Below are 16700 nucleotides of genomic sequence, written 5' to 3'. Positions count from 1 at the left end.
TGATACATATCTACTATGAATCACATACCGGACCTTGAAATTAGAATAGTTAAGCAAGACAGAACAGATTCATGCCTTCATGGAGGTTAACATCACACAGTAGTGAGGTATAAATAAAGATGGATAACTGTACAATAATTACAACAATAAAAAGTGCTACCTAAAGAAGGAAGGTGTGAACAAGGGGGCCTCACTTCGTCCGTGATGTCAAAATCTTACTTGATTTAAGCTGAGACCTGAAGGAAGCGTAGGTATTGCTAGAGGAGGAGGTGGGGGTGGATCCCACACATGGCACATTTAAACACCTAAAAGCAGAATGCTGTGTATGAACCCTCAAAAGCAAACAGCAGAGTGGCTTGAGAGGGAACAGGAAGCAGGTCGTAGGTTTCTTTATGGCTTTGTACTCCAGCCTAAGGAAGCTGCTGAAGAATTTCAAGTGAGGGACTGATAGAGTCAGGTTCAAATCTTTTAAAAGTCCCTTCACTTCAAGTGTGGAGAGGGCGAGAGTAGATTTTGGAAAATCCTAAGGAACAACAATATGCGAATGGTAGGCAGAGGAAAAGGGATTAGAACATAGCCCACTGAAGTAAAGCAAGATGCAGCTGTCAGCAGTACCAGATACCATCAGAGCTCAAGAAAGCAAGAAGTAATGAGGTCCATTGCATGAACTACAAAAGAGAGTTTGGTATTCTTGACCAGAGCAATTTCAGGGGAGTGCTGATGGCAGAACAGAAGCAAGATTACAGAGAATTGAAAAATAAATGGGTAATGAGGAAGTAGAGACAAGTATTGACAATCCTTTGAAGAGTTGTAGCCTTGAATAAATAAAGAATGGTAGTTGCAAAGGGGTGTAAAAGCCAGTGAAAAATTTTAATGTTGGGAGAGACATTAAATGATTTTAAATGATGATAGGAAGGAGTCAATAAAAGTGAAAGATAAAGTTGAAGATCTAGGAATGAGAAGATAGGTGCTAGATTCGTGCCTGTAGGGAGGCTGGAGGGAACGGACTGATTCCAGGGAAGAAATAACTTTGTAATGCAAATTATTGGGCCAATAATATCTCCAGAGGTGCTATTTCATGAGATCTAGGATAGGACCAGTGACTCTGCTTTTCAACAAATACCATGATTCAAGTGATCTTCAGACCATACTTTGATAAACACTGCTCTTTTGTCTATTTTCCCTGCATCTATTAAACCACTACTTCTGCCTTCATTTTCTTCCCCATCTAGCCTAGAACCTAGGTCTCCCGATTCACAGTCTAGTGTTGTGTAAGGTAAGAAAGATTTCAGAAGTGGTTCAGCCCTGGAAGTGGGTGACTGAAGTAGAATGATGGTGAAAATCATTGGGATTGAGGGTGTGAAGGAAACAAAAGGCTCTGATAGTTGTTCTGAGTTCTTGATTGCATCAGAATCACTTGTGGAGCATTTAGCAAATATGTGGATGCCAGAATTCTTCTCGACAGATTCTGATTTAGTAGCTCTTGGGTAGAGCCTTGCCATATACACACACATATATATATGCATATATATGCATATATATATGCATCTGTAGTGTCATTTTATATATATGCATATATATATATGCATCTGGCCCTATATATATGCATCTGTAGTGTCATTTTAAATCTGGGCTGAGTCTAATGCACAGCCCAGATTGAGAACCACGGCATAGATTTTCTATGGGCAGTGAAGTTCACTCCGATTTTTGGAAGAGCTTGGGGTGAAAATGAAAACTGTTAAGCCAGAATCATTCTTCCTCTGAATTGACTATAATTCTAGTATTCTTTAAGCAGTCAAGGGAATTTGTTACTTTCCCAGCCATCATGGTTACTTGTTTGAAAAAGACTGGCAATTCTGCAGTCTCTCTCTCTGGAAAGCTCCACCCGTTTGTTGTATGAGAAATTGCACAGTTTGTGGGTCGGGAGTTGTTCTCTTTTTCTGTTCTTTCCAATATAGGAATTAAAAGGGAAATTATTAAAAGAAAGGGATCAGATTTTTTTTTTAAGGAAAAGGGAGAAAACAAGTAGCAAAAAGGACTTTAGCGTATACTAGAAAGAGCCCAGGGCTGAATCAGAAGACCTAAGTGTTCTAGAACCAGCTCTTTCACTTAGCTCTGTGATTAGAGCTTCATTAAGCCAAGAATTCATTAAACTCAGAATCCTTCATTAAACCAAGGAACTGAGAACTAAATCAGCATTTCCAAAGGTGTATTTTAAGGAACCCTAGTCCCATCAGATGCCATAAAAAGTATTCTCAGGGGACTTCCCTGGTGGCACAGTGGTTGAGACTCTGCGCTCCCAATGCAGGGGGCAGGGGTTCAACCCCTGGTCAGGGAACTAGATTCCATATGCATGCCGCAACTTAGAGTTCGCATGCCACAACTAAGGAGCCCACGAACTGCAACTAGGGAGCCCACCTGCCACAACTAAGACAGCGCAACCAAATAAATAAGTAAATAAATAATTTTTTAAAAAAGTATTCTCAAACTAGCTATATTTGTATACAATGTATAATATATTTGAAATGTTCTTCATTGCCTTGGGTTCACAAATATAAAGGAGAAACCCTGTCCACTAACATGGTTAGTGCTGTTTTCGTTGTTGTGAATAAATGGTTTTCAGGTGATTGGGTTTGAAACCTCAGGACATCCTTGTAGATTCTATCTGACTCTTCAGACCATAGGACCTTTTTAGAGCTTTTGCTTGGTAAAATAAGGACCTGGTTCTTAAAGTGCTTTAAAATTACTCTTGAAAGGTCTGCCTCTTAGTCAACTGGTTGTAAAATGTTAGAATCGTGCCATGTCTTGGCTTGAATGGCTTCCTTATCTAACAGGGCCACTCCATTGGAACTGCAGTTTTCTCTTTTTCTTCTCAGAAATGACTTCATTCTTCATTTCTATCAATAGTTTTTGAGAAAAGTTTTTCAGGTCAACTTTTGTGAGCAGAGAACAAATGTATTCTCTCCTGATTATTAGCAGATCAGTACACTTCACTCTGTTGTTGGTATTGGTGAAACACCTGTTTTTTCTTCTTTCTGAGGAGAAAACTCTATCTGAAAGTCTGCCTCTGGGCAAGGACCACATGTTTTCTGTTCTGAGAAGAAGGTGGGAGAGGACTGAGGCTAAGTTTGTTGTAGTTGATGCATCTGTACATCTCTGCTCTTTGTAATCTGAGAAATTTTAAAAATGCTTTTTGCTTGTTTTAAAGAATTCCACATCCTACGGGGCTCTATCTTCATGAATGAATAGTTTGTATGTCTTTATAGACTCCCTAGGTCCCTAGGTGACTGACACTGCTGGATTTCTTCTGCTGACTCTGGTGCATCTCATTACAGTTGCTCAACCTGAAACTGCTCAACCAGGAGGCAGATTTGAATATCATAGTGAAGTCTGTACATGAAGGATTGATGCCTTTAGGGAGAAAAACGAATGTAGTAGCCACTTTCAGGAACCTCTGCATCTCAACTCTGCATGAACAAGGCAAGATTCTGAGAGTGGCTGCTCCTGGGAAGCAGAAGTCATTATCATGGATATCCACTGGCTCCTGACCCTCTCATGAGTTGAGGCACCTTTAATGCCTGGGAGTGGCTGTTTCCTATAAGGCACTGGGACAAATCAGCCTTCAGGGACTGACAAGGATACTGAAGCTGCTAGTACTGGTGTACCTCCTGACTGTCATACTAGAAGAGAACAAGGCTTTGGGGACATTACAACTTAAGAACTGCAAGAGGTGTAGTCATCCTGGTGGAGGACTGAATCCAGGTACTCAAAAAGGAAAGCAAACATTCTGAAAAATGAAGAGAGTGAAATCTCATTTCTGTATTAGAAGGGTCATCCTAAAGAGAGTAGATGTCTGGAGTTTGAGGTTAGGGATGAGTTTATCCCCTTAGAGGGTAAGAATAGGCCCTTAACATATGTTCTCTGCATCACCTCATCTCAGTGGTTCTCATTTCCCACTTAGAATCACTTGGAGACTTCAGAATTTAAAATGCTGTTGCCCAGGATCACCCTAGACCATTAAATCCAAATCTCTGGGAATAGGGGCTAAGCGCTGGCATCTTTTAAAAATTCCCCAAGTGTGTAGCTAGGGCTGAAAACCAGTGAGCACCTTTGAGCTTCCCATATGTCACAACAAATGGAGTTATACTACAGAGGAGAGAAAGTCCTGCATTATGTTCCTCAATGTGATAGAGGAACAAGAATGTCACAGTTAAGTCACCCAGCCTTTAGGCTTATGTCTTAGAGGGCTTCTCTCTAAGCCATTTGCCATCCTAATCCAAAACAAAAGGCCCAAGATTTAGGTTCAGCCTTAATGTCATACGTTGACAAGATTCTTCTTCTCTCTTTTTCCCAGTAATGCCTTCTCAGAATGCTGTACTTTCCCAGGAGGGAAACATGGAGAAGGAAATGAATGTTGGATCACAGATACAGCGGTCTCAGGTAAGTTCAGTTTTACTCTCCTCTGAAATGCTATTATAGTTCTCAGAATGCGGGCACTTTTATTTTTCAATTTTCAGAAGTACTAAGCCCCCAAAATCCAGAGCACTTGAGACTTTTGTGACAGATGCTGATCTCTACGGGATGTTTCCCACTCTCCTTGTGTGCCCCTTTATAGCTCTTCTCTCCTTCAGCATTTTTACCAGATCATGGACTCATGTCTGAGCTAGATGTTGTAAAGGTAACACAAGAAGCCATAGACTGTGTTTTAATCACCCTTCCCTTAAATAGCTCACTAGAATTCAAACAACATTTGCCACTCTGTCTGCAAACAATGAATGACGCCCAAGTCACTGTGACTGCTTGAAGGTAACAGGACTGTTAATGTACCTGAGAACATCTGCTGCCACAAGTTAATATTTATCAAGAATCTGTTGTATCTCTTCCAAAACCTGTTTAAACCAGTTGTTACAATTTGATTAAGTATGATGTAAACCTCTATGAGGTATAAGTATGATAAGTTGTTTCTATGAAAACTAGTTGAATGCTTTGGAAAGACTCAGTAAATGCCAGTCACCTTTTAAAATATTGCTGTCAAATTAGGTGTGAGCAAAACTGTAAAACATTGAAGGAAAATCCTAAAACTCTCAGAGGGTTCTATACCAGTATTATTTCCTAAGAGTCATTTGCTTGTTTTGATTTAATGAAACAGGAAGTGATACATTTTGGATATGGGCACTCAATCATTAAAATCATTCTCATATCAAAAGATAACGGAATAAATGTACACTTATGTATTTTAAATTTAAATGTTTAAATCTTTGAGATATTGTTTATGGATCCCCACTTTAACTAGCTGGTACATACCAGATACCAGTCTCGATTGCTTCAGAAAGGAGGATTTCTGTTGTTCCATGTTGTTATGAGATAATCATTATCCACAGGTAGCAAACTCATTGGAGGAGATTTTTTAAAGCCTACATCACACAATTAATATTCAGAAAAGTGTAACGTTAGGTTCTTCTCTGAATGTCAAAGACAACAAATACAGCAGGTGCTCAGAGAGGAGAGAAGTCCAATTAAGACTGGAGTGGCGGGGGCCTCCCTGGTAATCTGAGAGATCCGCCTGCCACTGCAGGGGACATGGGTTCGAGCCCTGGTCCGGGAAGATCCCACATGCCGCAGAGCAGCTAAGCCCATGCGCCACAACTACTGAGCCTGCGCTCTAGAGCCCGCGAGCCACAACTACTGAGCCCACGTGCCACAACTAGTGAAGTCCACGCGCCTAGAGCCCATGCTCCACAACGAGAGAAACCACCACAGTGAGAAGCCCGTGCACCACAACAAAGAGTAGCCTCTGCTCATTGCAACTAGAGAAAGACTGCGTGCAGCAACGAAGACCCAACACAGCCATAAATAAATAAAATAAATTTATTAAAAAAAATTTTAAATTATAAACAGTGTACCAGAGAAAACTAAATTGGATATAATGAAGCTTGATGACAGCTTCTGAGGTCAATAAAAAAGCAGATTTGGAAAAAAAAAGTAAATGGAAAAGAGCATTTTAGGCATGTGCTAAACATCATGTACAAAAACTATGGGTATATTTGAGAAATCAAAAGAAGGCCACTGTTGTTGGAGTGGACGGAGAGGGGGACTTGGAATAAGCTTGGAGAAGTATGCAGGGGCTACGTATACAGGGCTTTATGACCATGATAAGAAGTTCGGTTTTTATTCTAAGTGCAGTGGAAAGTCTTTGAGAGAATTTAAGCAAGGTAATAACATAATAAGTAACTGAATTCTACTTTAAACATCACCCTGGTGCATGCTAGATAGTAAGTGCATTTGTGAAAGGCAAGAAAGGAAAGGGGAGAGATCCCTTAGGAAGCTATTGCAGTATTCTAGATGATAGAAAGTAATACCTTAAAATTAGAAGATGGAGAAAAATAGGTGGACTTGAGTGCTTTGCTCTGGGAAAGAGATTTTGTGAGAGGGATAAAGACAAAGGAGGAAAAAAGATGACTTCAAAAAATGTAGCCCACATAGAGAATGGACTTGAGGACACGGGGAGGGGGAAGGGTAAGCTGGGACGAAGTGAGAGAGTGGCATGGACATATACACACTACCAAATGTAAAATAGATAGCTAGTGGGAAGCAGCCGCATAGCACAGGGAGATCAGCTCGGTGCTTTGTGACCACCTAGAGGGGTGGGATAGGGAGGGTGGGAGGGAGATGCAAGAGGGAGGAGACACAGGGATATATGTATGTGTATAGCTGATTCACTTTGTTATAAAGCAGAAACTAACACACCATTGTAAAGCAATTATACTCCAATAAAGATGTTAAAAAAAAAAAAAGATGTAGCCCAGGAAATAGCAGGGTAGTGGTAGATCAGACCATGTCACTCCTGTGCTCAAAACGCATGGCTCCCATTTCACTCATAGTAAAAGCCAAAGTCCTTATGATGGCCTAAACAGTCCTACAGAATCCGGACCTGTTACCTCTCTGACTTCATCGTTTACTTCTCCTCCTTGCTTATTCCACTCTATCTACCCTGGCCTCATTCATCTTCCTTGATCATGCCACAAACACTCTTGCCTTTGTACTGTTAACTTTTCAAGTCTTTTCTCCATTGTCACCTCTTCAATTATATCTTTCCTGACCACCTTTATAAAATTGCAACTGCCTCACCTCAACATTCTCAAACCCTCTTCCTCTACTCTTCTTTTATCTTCTAACACACTATGTAATTTACCTAGTTATCATGTTTATCTTCTACTTCCTCTGCTAGAGTTTCATAAAGGAAGAGAATTTTAGTCTCTTGTTCACTAGTATATCTCAAGCCCTATAGTTGGCATGTAGGAAGCACTGAATAAATATCTGTTGAACAAATAGGAATTTAGCATATAATATAGGTCACATCTCAAACCAGTGGTGAAAAGATGGTTTATTCAATAATTGATGGTATTTCTGTGGAGCCACCTGGAAAAAGGTAAAGTTGAATCCATACCCCATACTTACATCAGAATAGTCTTCAAATTGATCAAATATTTAAATGTGAAAAATTAAGCCATAGAAGTAACACAAGAATAAAATGGGAGAATTCCTTTATAGGGTTCACTGAGTAAAGACTTTCTAATTACAACTGAGAATCCAGAAGCCATAAAAGAAAAAATTGATGGGTTCAACTCTTTAAAAATACCCAAAAATCTGTATGAGAAAAGAAAACTGTAAGCAAAGTAAAAAGACATGTCAAATTCGGAAAAATATTTTTGCTACTCAAATTGTAGTGGGGTAATCTTTCTAATAATAATAGTAGTCTTTATAATAATAATAAAACACTCCTCTAAATCAGGTAAGAGATTAGGAGTCCAATTGAAAAACAACATAAAAAGACAATTCACAGGAAAGAAAATTCAAATGCATCTTAAACACAGGAAAAATGTTTATCTGTACTCATAAGAAGAGGAAATTTAAATTAAAACTAGAGAAAGCTTGACATTTTATCACCAAGCTTTGTATTTCCTACGGGGTTGATATTTTCCACAAGCTTGATAACATACTCTCTTGGCAAAGCTTTGGGAAAACAGACACTCTCTTACGTTGCTAATGTGAGTGTGTGGCAGATTGCATTTCCAGAAAAATGACCAAATATCTGCCATCCAAAATGACTTTGACATTCATCCCATCAAGAGACATCGATGTCAGTGTTCCCTGCATTGAATCTGTGCAAGCTTGTGACCAGTAGAAGTGAAACTATGTGGCTTTCAAGGCAGGTCATAAGAGGCAGTAAGACTTCCGCTTCATTCGCTCATGATGCTTGGTCTAAATCCAGCCACCTTGCCACACACACACACACAAATCCAAACAGCTCATGGAGAAACCTACATGGAGAGGAACCAAGGCCCACAGACCTGGCTGAGCTCTCAGCTGAGAGCCAGTACCAACTTGCCAGCCATGTGAGTGAGCCATCTTGAAAGTAGACTCTCCAAACCACAGTCAAGCCCTCCCAGCTGATGCCATGTAGATCAGAGGCAAGCTGTCCCCACTAAGTTATGCCCAGATTACAGATTTGTGAGCAAAATCAATGATAGTTGCTGTTTTAATCCCCCAAGTTTTGAGGTGGTTTATTATGCAGTGATAGATAAATAACTGGTACAGATTTTGTTACCTGGAAGTGGTGTGCTACCAAAACAAACATAGAACATGTGTTATCGGCTTTGCAGCAGAGCCAGTTGAACAAAGGGCAGAAGATGGAAAGGAAAAGATTATTAGTAGAATCATAACGGCCTCAAGGAGAGTTAGTGGAGGCTATGGGACCTTTCACAGGGCTTAAAGGATAATAAGGAAAATCTTACTATGAGCTGGAGGAAAGGGGAAGCTTGAAGAAGGAATTTTGGTCAACACTGTCACCTTCAGTAACAAGGAAAATAGGAAATATACTTAATGGACTCAACGATCTACTTAAGGAGATTTTCAGGTAGAAGACTGAAAGTGCCAACTGGCAGCTTCTGGCTGCCTAAAGTGAAATGCTAGAGGAAAAAGAAGATAAAAAAAAGAAATATACAGGAACCAGACATGAAAATATGCTCAACATTGCTAATCATCAGTGAAATGCAAATCAAAACCACAGTGAGATACCACCTCACACTTGTCAGAATGGCTGCCATCAAAAAGAACACAAATAACAAATTTTGGCAAGGATGTGGAGAAAAGGGAACCCTCATACAGTGTTGGTGGGAATGTAAATTGGTGCAGCCACTGTGGAAAACAGTATGGAGGTCTCTCAAAAAAGCTAAAAATAGAACTACCACATGATCCGGCAATTCCACTCCTGGGTATATATCAAAAAAAATCTAAAACACTAATTTGAAAAGATACATGCACCCCAATGATCAGAGTGGCATTTACAATTGCCAAGATGTGGAAGCAACCTCAGTGTCCATCAACAGATGAATGGATAAAGATGTGGTATATATATACACAACAAAATACTACTCAGTCATAAAAAGGAATGAAATTTTGCCATTTGCAGCAACATGGATGAACTTGGAGGACATTATGCTAAATGACATAAGTCAGAGAAAGACAAATACTGTATGATATCACTTACACGTGAAATCTAAAAAACACAACAAACTAGTGAATAAAACAAAAAAAGCTGACTTGCAGATACAGAGAACAAACTATTGGGGAGAGGGAAGCGGAGAGGGGCAATACAATTGGTAGGGGATTAAGAGATACAAGCTATTATGTATAAAATAAGCTACAAGGATATACAACACAGGGAATATAGCCAGTATTTTATAATAACTATAAATGGAGTATAACCTTTAAATTTGTGAATCACTATACTCTATACCTGTAACATATAATATTGTACATAAACAATATTTAAATTTTTTAAAAATAAATATAAAGGAGCCAGGAATTACTGAGCTTGAAAAGAAAACTATTTGTCATTCACATCTCTCAACACGTGCCCAGCTCAGCTGCATTTTAGAATTGCTATGAATTGCTGTGTACTTGAATGGGAGTGTCTCTAGTGGTTATTTCTATGCCTTTCCCACTGCTTCGAGTTTGTGAAGGGTAGAGGGTGGGGGCCAGATAACTATTTCTTTAGCTCACAGAAGGAAAAATAGGGAGAAAGCTTTCAAGGAACTGTACCTGAGGAACTGTGCTCAAAGGTCCTCATCTGCATGTGGACCTGATATAGGTGACAAGATCCTGGACTTCACACTGACGCTCTAACGGGATGAAACATGGGAGTCGAGGAAGATGAGTGTACTCTGCATGTGGGAGGGATGTGAATGTTTACATTCAGAGGGTAGACAGTAGCGGATGGTATTTTCTGAAAATGGCACAATTTCTCCCATTCCATAGGCTCCTCATATACTATGATTTAAATACTCTTTCTATCAAGAGATGTGGGAGTGTGTTACTTCCTCTTGGATCTGGGCAGGCCTGTGACTGTGGTGGAACTGAAGCTATGTGACTCTCTTTTTTTTTTTTAATTTTTATTGGAGTCTAGTTGATTTACAGTGTTGTGTTAGTTTCTGCTGTACAGCAAAGTGAATCAGTTATACATATACATATATCACCTCTTTTTTTAGTGAAGCTATGTGACTCTTGAGGCTGGATGATGAAAGCTGGTTCTCTTGGGAGTTTTGCATTTGGGGTCCAGCTACCATGCCGTGAGGAAGCCCAAGCAGCCTGTGGAGAGGCCCGTATGGAGAGAACCTGAGGCCCCTGGTTGAGCTCACAGCTGACAGCCAGCACCAACTTGCCAGCCACATGAATGAGCCTCTTAAAAGTGAATCCTACAGCCCAAAGTTGAGCCGCCCCAGCTGAAACAAAATGGAACAAAGATGAGCTAGTCTCACTGAGTCCTGCGCATGTTACAGATTCTGTGAGCAAAATAAATGATTGTTGTTGTTTTGAGCCACTAAATTTGGGGGTGGATTGTTATACAGCAATAGATAATTACAGAACTGATACAACCCCTGTGGAGGTCAGTTTGACAATATATATCAAAATTGAAGATTCATATGCTCTTTTGGATTCTAGAGGTAGACTACATGCAATTGCAGAATAATATACATAAAAGATAATTCATTACAGCATGATTTGTAGTAGCAAGAGAGTAGAAAGCAGCTAAAATGTCTGTTAATAGACTAGTTAAATAAATTGTGGAACATTCACACTGTCCCATCCAGCTATAAAAAAGAATGAGGAAGATATCTATGAATTGATGTGGAGGGATTTCCAGGATAAGCTGTTCAGTGAAAAAATACCAAAGTGCAAAAGAGTATTTGTAAAATGCTACTTTTGTGTAAAAAAGAAGAGGAAATAAAAATATGCATATAGGGCTTCCCTGGTGGCACAGTGGTTGAGAGTCTGCCTGCCGATGCAGGGGACACGGGTTCGTGCCCCGGTCCGGGAAGATCCCACATGCCGCGGAGCGGCTGGGCCCGTGAGCCATGGCCACTGAGCCTGCGCGTCCGGAGCCTGTGCTGAGCAACGGGAGAGGCCACAACAGTGAGAGGCCCGCGTACCGCAAAAAAAAAAAAAAGCATATAGGGACTTCCCTGGTTGCACAGTGGATAAACTCCGCACTCCCAATGCAGGGGGCCCAGGTTTGATCCCTGGTCAGGCAACTCGATCCCACATGTATGCTGCAACTAAGAGTCATGTGCCACAACTAAGGAGCCCGTGAGCCACAACTAAGAAGCCCACCTGCTGCAACTAAGACCCGGCGAAAACAAATAAATATTTTAAAAATATGCATATAGATCTATTTGCTTGTTTGAGCAAAAAGAGACATTGGAAGGGTAAACTTGAGTCTAATGAGTTTGGTTACTTGTAGGGCTTATATGGGACTGGGGTGAAAAAGAGGGAATGGAGTGCAGTGGTATGGGAGGAGGGCTTAAAATTGAATACAAACAGAAACAATTGAACCAAACTTACTTCAAGTTACTGATATATCCACACTGGAAAGGAGTTAACTTTTGAACCTAATAGTTATTTATACTCTATATCCTCAGGCTAAAAGCAAAACAGTTCTAAACAGTGAACTCTCATTTGTAGGCTTGTTTTACACTGAGGCATGTGTTAGCAATACTGAAACCACTTTCTTTACATTCTAGGATTGAGCAAATAAGCAAATTCACTGTGCATAATAGGAGCCAGGTTTCTCATGGTCAGAGAAGGGAATTACAGATATGAAAAGAGAGGAGGATGGAATGAACCTTGCCATGTTGGATTAGAATTAGAGGCGTCAGTGTGGACTCATGGGTTTTAATACATATAACTAAATACAGAATTGGGTATGGAGTTGTGTGTGTATACATACATCATTATGTATATTCCTCTCTTTCCCAGGTGTGACCCCTGAGAGGGCCTAGAAGCAGTAATACTCCAGTAGCATTGGACACATCTAGTGCCCAGATATTGGTGTCCAAGTGCCATTCTCCATTAAAAGGAACCAGACATAGCCACTCAGTATTTGACCGACAGAGCAGAACATGACAGACTGTGACCCTGTAGATCTTCTAATGGGAAGCAGAGCTGCTCAGTATTTGACCATTAGAAGGAATCAGGGATCCTTTGAGAAATGGCTGATTCCAGGTTTGGAGCAGGAAAAGCACAACATGAGCCTTGAAAGAACATCTTTCTATCCCAAAAAGTAAAGTACTCAAAGAATGGTAGGTACATTTCAAAAGAGCAAAGAAGCCAGTTTGAAGGGGCTGCTTCTGGTTAAATCTAGGACCATCTGAGCATTTTTAAAATAGTGATAGTAAATTATTATAACTTATAGAATAAAATAAGTAAGTAAATCCACCTCATATAAATTAATGAATAAATAGGAAGGGAAACTTCTTCAGCACAGTAGAAAGCCAACTAATAATGTACAAAGAGTGTTGGCATTAGAAAAGCACCATGAAAATTACAGTTGGTTCAGGCAAGAATTATCAGTGAAAGCCAAAATGAGTGGGTGAAAGTTTGAGGAGGAACAAAGTATCTCCCCCACAAGAAACTTAGTAATTACAGGATTCAGTAGTAATCTTCCAAGGGAAATTACTGGTAGGTAACTACCTTAACCAAATTATCAAAGTTAACATTGCCAGTAATGGAACTAGTCAACAATGCGTACAATTCACTGAGAAGAACCCAGCATCGCTCCTGAACTATTCCTGCCATAAATGCATAGTGTGAATCTACTCATGATGAGACATTAGACAAGCCCAACTTGAGGTTTATTCTACAAAATAACTAGCCTGTGTTTTCAAAATGTCAGTGTTAGGAAATACAAAGAAGGGCTGGGGAACTGTTGCAGATTCAAGGAGACAAAAGATACAAGACAATCAAAAATCTTGATTTTTGTTATAAAGGACATTATTAGGACATTTAGTAAAATCTGAATAAGTATATAGCTTAGACAACAGCACTGTATCGATGTTAATTTACTGATTTTGATCATCCTGTTGTTACGTAAGAGAATTCCTTGTATTTAGGAAATAAATACATTTTTTAGGGGTAAAGGGGCATCACCTCTGCAACTTTTTTTTTTAATAGATTTATTTATTTTTATTTATTTATTTTTGGCCGCGTTGGGTCTTCGTTTCTGCTCGCAGGCTTTCTCTAGTTGCCGCGAGCGGGGGCTACTCTTCGTTGCGGTGCGCCGGCTTCTCATTGGGTGGCTTCTCTTGTTGTGGAGCACGGGCTCTAGGAGCAGGGGCTTTAGTAGTTGTGGCACGCAGGCTCAGTAGTTGTGGCTCACGGGCTCTAGAGCGCAGGCTCAGTTAGTTGTGGCGCACGGGCTTAGTTGCTCCACAGCATGTGGGATCTTCCCAGACTAGGGCTCAAACCCGTGTCCCCTGCATTGGCAGGCGGATTCTTAACCACTGCGCCACCAGGGAAGTCCCTCTGCAACTTACTCTTAAACAGTCCAGGAAAATTATAGAAAGAAAAAGGGAGAGGATGGGCTTTTTCTTTTACTGATCCCAACATGCATCACGTGCCTTCTACTCTCAACCTATTTGCCCTTGTTGCCTTTTTTTTTTTCTTTTAAAACACACTGGAATATTCTCTCTCCTCTTCTGTCTAAAGCTTAAAAATCTGTTAAGGTTGTACACATGATCCACCAACTTGATATCTACTTTCACTATTTCAACATATCCTGAATTCTTTCAATTCTGAAATCTTAATAGCATGAATTTTCCATGTAGCTTTTTAATTGTTTAGATGATATGAGAGAGTTTCCTCTGCAGCAGGTTGTAAAAAGCCTAAAAGCAAGCATTATTTCATGCATGTTTTTAAACCTGTCTTGAAAGATGATAGAAAATAGAATTGTTGCTTCCAAAATTTTGACCTGGATTACTCAGAGCCCTGAAGACTTTCAGCACAACTCTTTAGACATCCTAACCTTTGTCTACTGCAGCACCTTTGCCTCTTCCCCTAAGGGCCCCTGTAAAAAAAAGTTTTCTCTCTGAGCAAGGATGTACTTGGTGTTTCAGGAATCACTGACATTCCAGGACGTGGCTGTGGAATTCACCAGAGAGGAGTGGGACCAGCTATACCCTGCTCAGAAGAACCTCTACCGAGACGTGATGCTGGAAAACTACAGGAACCTGGTTGCACTGGGTAAGGATGGTATCCCTGTAAGACTGGAACTCATTCTACATGGGTTTCTTTCCTTTAGTAGTGAAAACCTTCGAAGCTTTTGTGTATATAGTTCAGGCCAGGATGGAAGAATGCTAATCAGTTTTGGAGACAGAGACCTCTGTTTTTTGCTTTCTTCTCAGGTAAAAGGTCCTGATTTTGAGATGGGTAGCTTTAGTTTGCTGCCTCTGAAGCCTCCCCTTTCCAAATCCGGAGGCCCTAAAGATTAAACAGGTTGGAAATGAGTTCTGAGAGAGATTTTTGTTCCCAGTATAAAATTCTAAGATACACATTTTTTCCCATGAATAGGGCATCAACTTTATAAGCCAGAGGTGATCACTCAGTTGGAGCAGGAGGAGCAGTGGATGATGGAGAGAGACAGCCCACCAGACAGTCATCCAGGTGAGAAGCAAGCATTTGGGTGTTTGCACCTCAGTGAAGGAAAATAGTCGCTTTTGAAATACTTAACTGAGTGTGTTACAAACATCTGCCTCCGGGATTTAAAGAGGCATGCTTCTTAAAAATTCAGTTCATATTTGACATTTTTCCAAAGTGGAAATGACTCTCTTACTTTTTTTCTGATTAAACAGATAATATATACTTATTATTTAAAAAACTTACACAACACAAATTTATTTTGAAGGTGTTAGTTTGGATGTCCATAAATACCTTGATGTTGCAAATCTCCATGACGCATTTTCTTTCTCTCTTTATTCATACATCCTCTCGGTATTCTTTAAATCTTTTTCTTCTCCATATCAAAAATCCTCTGCCATTTTTATCCATTTTTCGTTCTTTTTTTTTTCTTTTTATTATCAAACACGTTAAACTTGTCTAAAACCCATAGCCTCAGTTCTAATTCTCTAGCTCACTTTTGTGATGTGACAAAGGTGTACTACCGGTGTTACTAAAATTGTTTTCTTGGAGATTACCACTGACTTCCTTCCAGTCAAATCCAGTGACTAAAAAACCACAGTTATTGTCTCCTATGATTGTGTTGCATTTAACTGTGCTGACTTGACTTTCTTGAAAGTACACTCTGGCTTGTGATACACACCATTCTTGCTTCTTCTGGCCTCTCCCCTGTCTCTCTACCTGCTCCTTTAAATACCCTCTCTCCCTCCTTATTCTTCTAAAGGCATATATTCTTATGGACTTGGTGTTCACTCTGTAGTATCGTGCTTTTAAGTGGCCTTTCTATGTTCATTTTCCCATTTCTACATTTCTAGCGTCAGTATTTCACCCACATTCTCTTCCCAGATTTTAGATTATATTTGTGTTTATGAATGTCATGCTATCATCTTTTTTTTTTTGGCTTCATTGGATCTTCGTTGCTGCGCACGGGCTTTCTCTAGTTGCAGTGAGCGGGGGCTACTCTTCGTTGCGGTGCGCGGGCTTCTCATTGCGGTGGCTTCTCTTGTTGTGGAGCACGGGCTCTAGGCACGTGGGCTTCAGTAGTTGAGGTGCACGGGCTCAGTAGTTGTGGCTCGCAGGCTCTAGAGCACAGGCTTCTGTAGTTGTGGTGCATGGGTTTAGTTGCTCCATGGCATGTGGGATCTTCCCGGACCAGGGCTCGAACCTGTGTCCCCTGCATTGGCAGGCGGATTCTTAACCACTGCGCCACCAGGGAAGCCCCTGTATAATGCTTGATGAGGGTGTTCATCCTTAGCAGTGCCCACCCTCCTCTTAAGGGCAGTTGCAGTCATGTCTACTAACATAGGGGCTCGGGTTAGGTGAGGAGCTGGAGCAAAGAGACTAGAGTTTGTTTTTCAAAACTGCTTTAAAGCCCAAGATAATCATTGTCTCCATCTGGAGTCTAGACCCTGTCCCCTGGCGTCTTGCTGGGTGGCAACCCTTTGGTTGAAGATCTGATGTGCCTTGAGGGTGTCTACCATGGGGGAGCAGTGCCTGTACATTTCATGCACTATCACTCCTCCTGGTATGTTGATCAGGCTGCCCTGTTTCCAGGGATAAATGAAAGTTCTGGAAGATAGACCTTAGGCAGTGAATGCCCTGAAATCTACTCCTAGGCTGTAGGAGCCTAGAGCACCACACTTACCTGTGGTTCCAGGAGCCAGGTCAGCAGCCTGTGGATTTTGATG

At 40.6% G+C, this 16700-nt stretch overlaps 2 protein-coding genes and 1 long non-coding RNA gene across 7 annotated transcripts in view; 1 reads left to right on the top strand and 2 right to left on the bottom strand.

Annotated features, from left to right (window-relative positions):
• Positions 1 to 2537, bottom strand: part of SEPTIN14 (septin 14) — a 50966-nt gene extending 48429 nt beyond the window's left edge. Inside the window, exon 1 of the mRNA XM_089895858.1 lies at positions 1 to 2537. This exon is cut by the window's left edge and continues 11966 nt beyond it. The gene's annotated coding sequence lies outside the window, so the exon portion shown is untranslated.
• The window catches only part of ZNF713 (zinc finger protein 713), a 38127-nt gene that overhangs the window by 6654 nt on the left and 14773 nt on the right, over positions 1 to 16700 (top strand). For 2 of the 4 annotated variants that reach the window (XM_030763684.2, XM_089895852.1), the window contains exons 2-5: positions 3336 to 3762; positions 4355 to 4440; positions 14454 to 14580; positions 14908 to 15000. In XM_030763684.2, the coding sequence (XP_030619544.1) occupies positions 4357 to 4440; positions 14454 to 14580; positions 14908 to 15000 (304 nt within the window). In that variant the 5' untranslated portion in view covers positions 3336 to 3762; positions 4355 to 4356. Of the gene's footprint in view, positions 3763 to 4354; positions 4441 to 10550; positions 10847 to 14453; positions 14581 to 14907; positions 15001 to 16700 lie in introns of all 4 variants that reach the window. The other 2 variants (XM_089895851.1, XM_089895850.1) reach the window with 2 other exon arrangements.
• The window catches only part of LOC111182095 (uncharacterized), a 29006-nt gene continuing 14855 nt past the window's right edge, over positions 2550 to 16700 (bottom strand). Inside the window, exons 4-5 of one of the 2 annotated variants that reach the window (XR_016387780.1) lie at positions 16658 to 16700; positions 2550 to 14817 (exon numbers count right to left, since the gene is read on the bottom strand). This is a non-coding gene — a long non-coding RNA (uncharacterized LOC111182095). The other variant, XR_002646657.3, reaches the window with a different exon arrangement.

This window comes from Delphinapterus leucas, chromosome 15 (genome assembly GCF_059928025.1).
Source record: "Delphinapterus leucas isolate spDelLeu-1000000601 "Yukka" chromosome 15, BTC_Dleu_Yukka2, whole genome shotgun sequence".
NCBI classification, from domain to species: Eukaryota; Metazoa; Chordata; class Mammalia; order Artiodactyla; family Monodontidae; genus Delphinapterus; species Delphinapterus leucas.
Note: the sequence above shows the minus strand (reverse complement) of the source record. Positions and strands in the feature narration are given on the sequence as shown.